Source organism: Phaethon lepturus, unplaced genomic scaffold (genome assembly GCF_000687285.1).
Source record: "Phaethon lepturus isolate BGI_N335 unplaced genomic scaffold, ASM68728v1 scaffold19733, whole genome shotgun sequence".
Classification (NCBI taxonomy): domain Eukaryota; kingdom Metazoa; phylum Chordata; class Aves; order Phaethontiformes; family Phaethontidae; genus Phaethon; species Phaethon lepturus.
This window is the reverse complement of record NW_010527246.1, coordinates 49179-61278: the sequence shown is the minus strand read 5'-3', so window position 1 is coordinate 61278 and position 12100 is coordinate 49179. Positions and strand designations below refer to the sequence as shown.

Genomic DNA, 12100 nt, shown 5'->3' with positions numbered 1-12100 from the left:
AGGCTCACAATAATGAAACACATCACAAATTTTTCAGACAAGTACTGTAATGTGAAAAAGAGAAATCAGAAGAGTCACCTCTACAGCTTTAACCATCCCAAGGTGTTCCTAAACAAAATATGAAAGCATGACTTCATAACTATTGGAAGAATAGGCATAGCCTTCGTACTTGAACATAGTCTGAGTAAAATGTGTGGGCATCTAGTCATTCTACATGCTGGGAAGGAAGGGCCACAATTTCTGTGTTACTGAGGAGTTAAATGTGAAGACTTTGATAGAAGTGTGACAAACATGGTTCTCCAATGATCAAGAAAAGCGTAAGAAGGAGCAGAGGATATCGGGGGGAAGACTTATCCCTTCCCTTTCCCAATAGCAAAGTGCTCCAATATGTGTTTCAGTTATTTTTTATTAAGCAAAGGACTTAAGTACAAGCTTGTGACTTATGGACTTCAGTAGAACTTAAACATGTACTTAAGTGGATTCCTTTATCCTTGGAAGCCTTAGCCCTTGACTCCTCTTTCATGCAGCGTAGCTGCTTATCAGCCCTTCTACCTAAAAAGATACCTGCAGAGCAAAGCCAGGATTTGCTTCTATCTGATTAAAATTGGAAGAGAAGGAAAATATGCCTGTAAAAAATATTGCTGCAAACTGTTTTCCCTTACAGAGCCCAACCAACAAAGGAATATGCAAAAGGAGAAGAGAATTGCAAAGCATTTCTTGTTCAAGCAGGTTCCCAGGGTTTTTCCCCACCTCTTCATTCCAGATTGCTTTCTTAGCCACCCTACTGTAATTACTCTGTTGCATGCCTTATTACAGATGAAGTTATTGTTGTTACACGTTACTGTTTCACAATAATCAATGTATTTGTACTTCTAGCTCCAAATCTTTAAAACCACACAACACATTAACGGCTGCGATCAAAAGCAACCAAAAAAATTTAATACGAGGGCAGTGTTCCTCTTAGTAACTGGTGATGGGTACTAGCTTCTCATGTATTCTAGCCAGAATGTCTTGATTTTTATATCAGATGTGCTACTGTATGTCACCACAAATCTTGCTAAATCAGTTTGCTTATGGGCAGTGTAGCTGATATAACAAGCCATGTCAGCAAATATTGCTGTGTATCTCAGTTCAGAATCCAGTTTTAAGTATGTCGATGATGGTAACATAGAACCATTTATATACATATGTAAATTGCAAGACAAATCAAGTTAAATCAAAGTAATTTAACAAAGAATATATACATCTTTTTCATTAGCAGGTAACATACAATTTGTAGCTAGTGCTTGGCTTTTCTTCAACAAAATAATTCAGTGTTGGCATGTGTTTGATTCTACATCGTAATGCAAATGTAAAACTAAAAAAGAGTTAGAAATCAACTGTTTCAGCTAGATCGCATTAATTTTTACTACGTTATATTGTAAAACCAAACCTGAACCAATGGCATTATTTCATAGGATTGATTATTTTGTGACAAAACTTAAAAGCATTCCCAAGAATTAGAGAAGGAGACCAAGAGGAAGGGAAGCAGCCAGAGCTGAGTAAACTCAACAATATTGATAAATTAATTCCTTAGATTATTACTCCTCAGCAGGGAAAGCCAAGGAGTAAATAGTTTATTTAACTATAAACAACACAGTGGCATCTTATTGTAAAGACTTCCTGTCTTTTTTTCTATCATCCTTCTTTTATGGCCTATTTATTTTCCTTTGACATCCACTAACTGAAGATTACAGGATTGTTTCAGCAACTCATCACAGGTCATCAAAGTTGAGGTTCAGAAGTACCATACAGAAATGGTGTGCATTCAGCTCCTATTGGAAGAGTAGGAACAGAGCTAAAGGAAAGACCTCAGTCCTTTAGGGCTCCAGCTAAGCTCTTTTAAATAAGAGAGCAAGCTCCTTGACGAAAATTCCTGTACAGTCTTAGGTTATGTTTAGATGAACTGGCACATCATCTATTTCAGAAGCTCTAAGCAGTACTAGAACGTATACTTAGGACTGCAAAAATAAAAGTCAATGGATTTTTTTTTGGCAGTGGACAAGGAAGTAAATTATGACACTTCTAATGGACAAAGATAGTCTGCATGCAAACTACCTAGATTTTCCATTGAGGCCTATGCATGAAATCTAATTTGTCATTTGCGCACAAATGGTTAACATGACAGAACACTTATCTTTTAGCAGATGCATGTTTAAATTTATAGCCCCCAATTTTTGCCTGTGGGCTAGTTAGAAGCTGGAAGTGCCGGAGGAAGCAGTGAGGGATTAGGAATAGTAATGTTTAGGTTCCAGAATGCACACTAGCAGCAGTCCTGTGCTTTTTTTTTATCCCACAAAATCTGAGGAGAATCATACTACTCTTTTAAATGATAGTCTTGTTATCATTGTATCACCTTTCAGGTTTTTTCCCATTTGTTCTGTCTTGCTAAAGTTCAACAGCCATTGAGTTTTTGGATAGCATATTGTTAGTACAGCACAAAGGGCACTCTTCCTGGTTCAACAACAGATATGGAACATCCAAATGCATAGAACATTTATTGAAAAATGTAATGGCTGTGGAGTTAAATATTTTAATTTCTATAAATGAATGTTTGACATTGTATTGCTACTAATAAACAAAGAGCTAAAAAAAAAGATACTATAATTAAACCATGTACTCAGGTTTAGCCCAAATTAGTGAAATTATGACAGTCAGGGTAATTCACCACATGCTCCCCATGCTGTTTGTCTGACATGTTGCTTTCTGTTACATTTGAAAGTTAATGCAAACATGGAGTCTTCTTTTTCCACTGGCAGCTGCTCTGGTATCCATCCAAAATAGCATATGAATACAGTAGTGGTATGACATAGATAACATCGTTATGTGATAAGCAATTTCTGCTGAAACAGTTAATCAATCTCCTACTTAAAACTAAAAAATAAATGTACAACATCTTTTCCAGAAGCTTCAGAACATTTGTATCAAAAAGGGAGAGTCCAGATATTCCTGCAAAATGCTCAAAAACAGATGAGCAGCAGAAAAACAAACCATTTGACATAAAAATTGACAGAAGACAGCTTTTCTGTTCTAGACTCTCCCAATTTATTCATTTTTCTCTGTTTTATTTTCATTTGTTGGAGAGCTTATATTTTCAGGAAGACAGAAAGTGGAATAACACAATTGTTTTGGCAGAACATTCTAAACCCTGTTGGAGATTTCAATTATCAGCCATTATTATATAAAAAGCAATTTTTTTGTGATTGAGAAACCAAAACCAGAATTTAAGGACAGAGAAATGACTATGATTTTTATCTAGAAATTTAACACTGGATATATTATGAGTTGTATTATCACTTATACTCTGGCTATACAAGCCACCTAAAAAACCCTAAAAAAATACTCAGTTTCTCAAGCTACCCCTTGACATGATGCAATTCAATATAAAGCCAGACCCTAATATACTAAGATAAAAACATCCATCTGTCTTCTTTCCCATCTTGTACAAGAAATAAGTAAAATTGTATTTGTCTCTTCCTTTTGTTTACATAAGCCTGAAACTACTCAGAGGATGCTAAGTCAAAAAAAAGAGTTTTATATAGAATTGCTAGCCAACCAAAGGTGTTATATTATAAAGGCAGGACAATCAAATTTTGGCAAGAAGTTCACTGTTCCCAAGTATGTGTTGGTGAGGAATGCGGGTGGATGCAGATAAATGGGAGGGGAAGGAAAATGATAGAGGGAGAATGCATGGGGAAAGCAAATGAAGAGACAGCAAACTGGGAAGCAGATGAATACGTTCATGGCTAATTGACTCAGTATTTCTCAACCAAATTCCTTTTCTAATCAGAACAATAACAACAACAACAACAACAAAGTCATCTAAATTAGCATACAATTAATATTTAAATCAGTTCTAGAAGATTAACCTTCACAAACCTATACTATGTAATCTGTACGTGAATGGCATACATTTACTAGTGATAAGATCTGACAGTCAAATGTAGCTTAGACAATAATATCTTTATTATTGATACAAAAAGACTATATACTATTTGGCATGTCATGTATTTAAAAATTTTGCTACTCAGATATTTGTGGAATTTCATCTGTATAATGTTTGAATATTTAATATTCATCCTGCTGACACACATTTGGAACTGCTTGAATTAGAAGAAAAAAATTACAAATCTGAAAAAGCATAAAAGTTAGAACACAAATTGTCTTTTAGAAATAGTATTAGTAATATTTACAAGTATTCCCCATGCCAAGGCAGCTTCAAATGTGATGCATATTCCTCATGAACAACAAAGACTGCAGAAACTTATAAAATTCATTACATATGTTTTTCAGAACAAGCTCATGATTAAGGAGCTAGAGTGTGTATCATGTTCAGATCTCCCACATACCCTACTGTTCTGTGTTAACGAGGATGTGAAAAGGCATTTCATGTATACAATATGTGGAACTTCTGTGGATTGAGAACATAGCTACGTGTGCCACATGTCACAATATCTTTTGTTCCATAACTTGATTAATGATCTAGCTGGTTTAGAGTTATAGCTTCCCTCACATATTACACAAGCACAAAGTAAAAAGATTTGCCACAGACATGTAATAATTAAGATATAACAATGTAATATAACATGGATTCCAGACCTGCCAATATATTTTAACTGCTTCTTTAGCCTGCTATTTTGAGATACAGGATGCTTTCAGTTTCCCCAAATAGTAATAATCTCACAGAATCAGGGCCTTTTAATGTAATCTTTCACATTGATAAAAAACAGATTTTTGTTTTGTAGCATCTATTTCAGGTTACAAATTTAAATAAACGCAATCTAGGTAATAAGAGCTCATAAGTTAAAAAAACCCCAATGATTTTCTGTGTCAGTTAACATTTTAACACTATTGCATCAATCACTGAATGGCTGGTTCGGCTCCACTGACTGAACATTGCAAGAGCTTGTCAAAATATTTTACCTGACAGATATGTTTGTTCTTCCATTTGCTCAGCACACATTGACTGTTTTGCATTAAGTCCTAAAGGACAACAGAAAACAGAAAGTGAAGTCGGCAGTACATATCGTCACTATCAGTTAACATACTTCTGATTTTCAAGTTTATAGATGAAGCATGCCACACAAAGATGCAGCTGTTTTAGAACATCCCACCAGACAAAAGAACATTTATCATCACTGGGAGAGTTGAATCTTTATGAAAATTAAAGCTGTTGAAAGAGGTTTGAAAACCGGATTATATGTTGCTGTACTTGAAACTTTCTGAAACATACCTCTACCTCCTTGAGCGTATCTCGCAGTTTGTCTGGTCGCTTGTTTTTCAGTATCCAAGGATAATCTCGAGCTAGCAAATAGAAGTTAAAAACAAAAAAAAGAGGACAGAGAAATATGTATATATAGGTGACTATATATATGCATATATATACACACACATATATATGCATGTGTGTGTACAAACATACGTTCATACACAAAAAAAAAGGATCTTCAAGTTGAGCTTCCTCTTCTGTGTAAACAGAAAACTAAGTTTTCTAGGAGTTACCTTAAACATAAAACTTACCTATAATTGGAAGTAAATGGCTATGGTTTCCTACTGGTTTGTATTGTCAAATGATAGCCTTTTGAAAGGCTCTGTCGTACGAACAGTTAGCATAAAATATCCACACTGACCAAAGTGTACTTTGTGTACAAAGCTCTCAGGATGTAATATCTTACCCATCTGCTAAGCACTTGCAATGAGAAAGTATCTCACATTCAGTATGTTAACTCACATTCAAGTTATCAAATCCTAAAGAGATACTATTCTTTTGAACTAGCATTTCACTGCCTAATTTAAAAAAGCAGGCACTAACGTGTCTGCAAAATATATATGCATGAATATATGCATATATAGAGGTATTAACAGGTAATTCTGAACACCATAACTTAAATTATGGAGTATAGTTATTTATAGGATTTTTTCTTGAAAATTTGGTCTGAAGAATCTGCCAAGTCAAGCAAACAAGAAACTGCATGACTGCTACAGTCCTTTAACAAATTTATTAATGTTCAGCAAACTATTATGAAAATTCTGGCCTAATACATTAATCCTGAAACCAGGAGGCAAAACTTCCTCTGGAGTTGCTAGTAATTGGCTTGTTTCATGGCTGAGAATCAGGCTCTAATAACTTGTGAAATTTCATCATTTAAAAGTGAGCAGTTTTCTGTTCATAAGTATACAATAAAAATCATGAGAAACTAGAACACATTGTCTTTTAAAAAATCTAGCCTATTTAAAGGAAACCTGATGAAAAGTTTTGAGCTCCAAGCTGTCAGTTTGTATGCCAACTTCCAGACTGAATGACTTAACAGTTGTGTTTAAACCTCCCTGCAAAAAGGAGCTTACAATAGAAGAGCTATAGAGTGAAAAAATGAAGGATTTCATATATCAACAAAAGAGCACACCAACATACAACTTCTCTTTGTATTTTATTGGACTGAAGCCAGTGTTGGTGGAACTGTTATGATAATATTAATTAGGCATGTAAGATCACATTTTCAATGGGTGCCTTCATAAATACCAGAATATTTATCCACATATGCAAAATGGGAAATTGCCTGTACAGATACCAAACTATATATACAAATCAGCAGCTGTGAATAAAGTTACCCAGCGTTCCTCTTAGAAATGTGCTATACAGTGCTTTGTGCCTAGGCCGCACAACAAGAATGTATTTGCAGCAACAACAGCAGCTATGTTCCTTTTGCAGGTCACACGTATAAAAGATAACAGTTGGGGCTTCTGTATAATACAGTTTATTTGGGCCTGCTTCTCTTTTCATACAGGCAGTGCCTGTAAGATAATGCTATGCAGAGCAGAAGGGATGTAAATCCATTATGCTCCTCCCTACTTACAAACCTTCCTCACCTCCCCACCTTTACAGAGCTGTATTGATTCTGACTGACACACAACCCTCCACAGAGGGTGTAGATTTACCACATGGCTGCGTGCACCTTTATACCCATCCCCAGTGGGGCTTCAACCTGCTCTAAAACACACTTTATGGTGTTGCAAATAACTTATCCTTCCGGAACACATTTTGCCTTCAAACGTGCGCACAATTCCACGTGAATTTTCATTATTATAAGATAAAATGTTAAGGCAATTCTTACAGCATACATATTACTTTGTGAAGTAATCTAAAGATCAATTAGATTTTTCAGAGTTGTCATGTAAAAATATTCGAACATCAATGAATGCTCTGAGAAATAATAACTATGCAGGAGTTATAAAACTTGAGCTAAAGAAAAGTTGTACTAATATAAAACTGTCACAGTACTGCTGTGTGATAGCATAAACTGAAACGGCTTTTAACCAGATAATGCAGGAACAGCGTACATGTTTCAAACCTAAAAGCGTTCTATGAAGGCAGCTGATTTTTAACCTGGAATTTGATTTCGGCTGAAAGTATTTTAGTTATAATTTTCAGTTTTGAGGCAGTCAGTATTTCAATTAAGAGCTGCTTGGGAAAATGTTTATTGCTTATCTGCTGAGTAAATTTCTTAAGGAAAAATCTGGATTGTGATTGTTTTTGTGATCCCTCTTGACAATGGATTTGAGAAGCAGTACACGCTACCGTGCTTAGTGACATAGAAAAAAAAAAAACAGATTACAAATATACCAGAAAGGAGTAATTACAACTTTTCAATTGTTTTGTGCTGTGTAGTTCTGTGACTGTCTGTCTTGGCATGTGCAGAAAGTTACATTGGAAGCAGTCTGAGATTATTTTAATGCTTTTCCAGGGGCACCATCAATCCAAATTAATAACTTGGTTTTACTGTAACAAGAAACTCAGAAAATATCCTTACATTCTGCTAGCTTTTGCTTCTCTTCTAAGTAACCATGCTTCATCTGTGATGCTAAAGGAAAGAAAGGATGAAAAGATGAATGATAATCCTTACGACTGCTGTCAGCAAATATTAATATTGCAGAGAAGATTCACGCAGTTTGATAAGACACAGAAATTTACAAAAAATTAAGACAGCCCCAATGTTTTCACCTTGTAAGTCAGATATCTTAAATTTGCAGTGAAAGAAAGGCTTATGCAGCCCAACAGGTGGGCTGGCATTACTGAGCCTCCAATCTCATCAGATAGTGAAGTGAGCTGCAACTGAACCCAGAAGAGAAGCTGAGTCAGTCTGTCAGCAGAGCCATGGAGGCAGCGTATTAACCACGAACCTCAGCCCGCGGGATGCCCACACAAGCCTCCGCTCTAACCTGGCCGCAAAGAGGAAGTAACTCTAGCCGAACAGACCTTTTGGCCCATCGTGAAACTTCTAGGATTAACAGGATTAATCAGATAAAGAAAATTGATTGTTCACTCTGAAATGGCCATTTCAGATACCAGGTAGGGACGCAGGCAGCCAGAGCTGGCACTCTCACGCGTTCACAATGCCCTCTGCTGGGATTCCAGCAGACACCGAACTACCATAGCGGCTTTGGACGGCACCGTCCCCTACAGTGATGTTAGTACGGTGCCCTGGTATCCTGTGGCCTGTGAAAAGGCTGTATAGAATATAAAATGTAACATAAAATATTAGAATTTAGCATATAAACTCCCACTAAGGTTTTTAATGACATAAAAGTTGTTTTTACATAAATATTTTCCCAATTTTTTGCCTTCTGCAGAAGAAAAAGCTTTTAAATATTCTGACGTAACTCGGGAGAGAAAATATCTTTCTGTGTTTCCTTCCTCTATAGGAATACAGAGGCATCTATTAACAAGAAATTCAAAGTTGTGTTTTTCAGAGCGAATAGCCTGTGTCACCGTAGATTGAACATCTGGAATTTTTGTTTAGCTTTTGTTACAGTTATTTATATTTTACCTGGTTCTTTCTTGTCATAGTATTGGTGGATCCCAATATCTTCATCTATGCAATTGAACATAAATATATTTAATTATGGATGTGACGCTGGAAATAAAACACAACTTAGCAAGCAAAGTTAAGCATCTCAATTTTTGCTAGCTGGAGCAGAGCAATAGGTGTCACAATACAAGCGACAGTGGAAAAACTACAGCATATAGTCCGAATGCCAGTAGGACTTTCAAGAACCAGCAAGCAAGAGCTGAAGGAGAATGTGACAGGTCCTTATTTGGAGCTGACATTTCCTTCATGTACACGTTGATTCTCTTCCAGCTGCCAACATGCAAAGCTATTTTTACCACCTTCGTAAATAGCATGTTTTGTGTTCTTTCACAAGGAAAGGTAAGGATCACGGTGAAAAGTGCACCTTAGAGTAAATTAAAACGTTTTCTGATGACTGAACAGCTGAGCTAAAGACAATAGGATTTTTAAGAGTCATGAACGTATAAAGTTGCCCTTTCAAAGGATCCAGTATTCTTTATCTATAGGTATTATTGTCTATCTGGTTCCCATGGCAAAGAAATTTGGATGTTTCAGGTACAGCGGGACTGCAAGCCACACCAGCCAGTTTCTGATGTGGCTGACCAGTAAATACTTAGGTGTGTCATGGCAAGCTCCACCAAGTAGATCTAGGTATGGCTTTAAGTTGCATTGTTCTAAAATAATGAGTTTGACACCACATCTGTCTGTCTAAACTTGGATGGGGATATACCATGGGGAGAAATTCTTTACTGGGAGGAATGTAGGAAGGCACTGCAATGGCAGGCAGCTTTTAAAAGAAGACAGCAGTCCTCCCTTCTGCCTCAGAATTTTAGAATGAGGTTTGTACGCAATGAATAAATGGACAGAGGGGAAGCAAGAAGGTCAAAGGTGGAAAATAGGCACTGTAGGCCACAGTACACCTTTAATTACAATAAATCACAACTATGTGTTTACTTAAACCATCAGACTTTTCTATTAAATACAGCTTTTGACTTTTTTTTTTATATTACTGTTGTCATAGAACTTCTATTAAATACAGCTTTTGACTTTTTTTTTACATTACTGTTGTCATAGAAGAGTTCTCACACAAAGATGGGGTGCCAAGACATATTGAGTCAATATTTGCATTCAACTAAATATTAATTTGTATTCAACTAAATATTCAATACTACTCAAAATAATATTTCAACAACAGTATGTACACTACAATTGGCATGAAGTGTCATAAATAATATTTTTATATGGTCCACTTATATACCAGTGGGTGTTTTTTTAGTATTATATTTTAGCAATATGAGTTAATGGCAAGATGAATTAATGTAATTTCTACATGGCTAGTAATTAGTCATGTGTCTCCTGGAACAATCAATTAGTAAGATAAATATATCCTTGTAACTATAAAATTTCAAGTAATCACGCAAAATACTCAGAACATGCAGTAATTTTTATTTTCTTGTTAAGTACAAATCACAATGTCTCTGCAAATCACTTGACTGTAGATCTTCATTCACCCAAACTAGTCATTAAACTAAAGCTTACAGTCAAGTAGGGCATAGCTTCCTAAAAAGGAAAACACATCCAATTAAATATAATCATAATTTTTTTTACTTGAAAGGATGCTCCACTTCCATGATGAGATAAGCAAAGAAGCTGACCAAGTTCAAACATCATACGGCTGCCTAATTTTTCTTTCTCCTAAGTATAAAAAACACTTCATTTGAGTATTTGGAATTTTATATCAGTTTAATATTCATCAACGAGCTTTGATTGTTTTTTTTTTTAGTTACAGGTTACCTCTAATATGTAAGTTAGTCTTCAAAGACCACAGAAACATCTCAGTCAGGCAGAAAGACATCTGGTGGCAGACGGAGCCTTAGCACTATCAAAAGAGGGAAAGAAACTTCATGAGCAAATTAATTACCCTCTCTCACCAGTGAAACTGCAAGTATTTTGGAAATTAAGTGCTAGAAGAACCTAGCACCAATGACACTTTGTAATGTGTAAGTTGTAGTTTTCAAACACAATACAATGAATAATGCATGAGAAAGAATAGGATATGAAATGTATATATGTCTATTATACACATAGACAAATCAACATTTGTTTAAATTTACAGCTCCTTTCACTAAAGTAAATAACTTTGTGCTTGATGCTTCTCCTATACACATTGTAATCTATTTTTACCGTATGGTTATTACCTTGACATAGGCAAAAGTGAAGCCACCTGAAGACCAGGCTTAGATAGGAGAATTTGACTTTCAGGCCAAATTTTTTAAACACTGTAGTGTATTTTTTAAACACTGAAGTGTCAATACAGTCAAGAAACAGTTTTGAACACATGATATTTGCAGACATTAGTTATAGTGTTAAATATAGGAAATTATGTCTTTCTAAATAAAAAATAGCACTTACATTAAATCAATTAAAACTGACAAAACAACAGATGTGAAGCATATAAAATATGAGTTGAAATATTATGTACATTGACTACAGTTAAAAACAGTTTGCTGTGTTTTTTTGAACAATCCATCAGAATTCCATTCTGAATACAACACAAGAGGATGTGTTGTGTTTCAAAGGAGCATTGGGAATCTTCTGGGACACAGCAACCAACAGTAACCCTAGTAATTTCCTGCAGTGCTGTTGTTACAAGTGCGTCATCAGACCAATTACTTTCACTTCTTTCACTAAACCCAACAATCCACTGAAAGCTGGACTCAGAAGGGGAGTTTACACAAATACAGCACACTTAAGAACCACTGTTGGTATGGTACTGTGCTTGAGCTTTTTTTCTTTTTTTAAGTGGACACTTGATTTCCTTTCCATTAGTGCCATCTAGATAATGAACCAATTACAAGATGATTGCATAATTCCTATCACATAGAGTATCAGATCTTTACATCAAGAGTGCTATGATGAAAAATATGTGCAAGAATCTCAGGTAGCATCAAGGAAGCTATCATAGTCCCAGCAGAGGTATGAGACCTTGAGGAATTATCACTCAAGCTAATATCTATGTTTTGATCCACTGAAATAGCACTGAGTGGAAATAGCATTTTCTTTACACTGATCCCCAAATGTACAAAAAGTCTTGCTGGCTTACTAAATCCCATAGTTCTATCAAAAAAAGTGCAAAAAATAAAACCTCACAACACACATCTAGTAAATGGAATATACTCTTGTCTTGGGCAAGAATGAGGTTTGGAAAAAAAAAT

At 35.5% G+C, this 12100-nt stretch overlaps 1 protein-coding gene across 1 annotated transcript in view; it reads right to left on the bottom strand.

Annotated features, from left to right (window-relative positions):
- Window positions 1–10743, bottom strand: part of WDPCP (WD repeat containing planar cell polarity effector) — a 100759-nt gene extending 90016 nt beyond the window's left edge. The window contains exons 1-5 of the mRNA XM_010283330.1: window positions 10680–10743; window positions 8865–8909; window positions 7848–7898; window positions 5273–5343; window positions 4963–5022 (exon numbers count right to left, since the gene is read on the bottom strand). Of these exons, the coding sequence (XP_010281632.1) occupies window positions 4963–5022; window positions 5273–5343; window positions 7848–7898; window positions 8865–8909; window positions 10680–10740 (288 nt within the window). The 5' untranslated portion in view covers window positions 10741–10743. The remainder of the gene's footprint in view (window positions 1–4962; window positions 5023–5272; window positions 5344–7847; window positions 7899–8864; window positions 8910–10679) is intronic.
- Between the last annotated feature and the right edge of the window lie 1357 nt (window positions 10744–12100).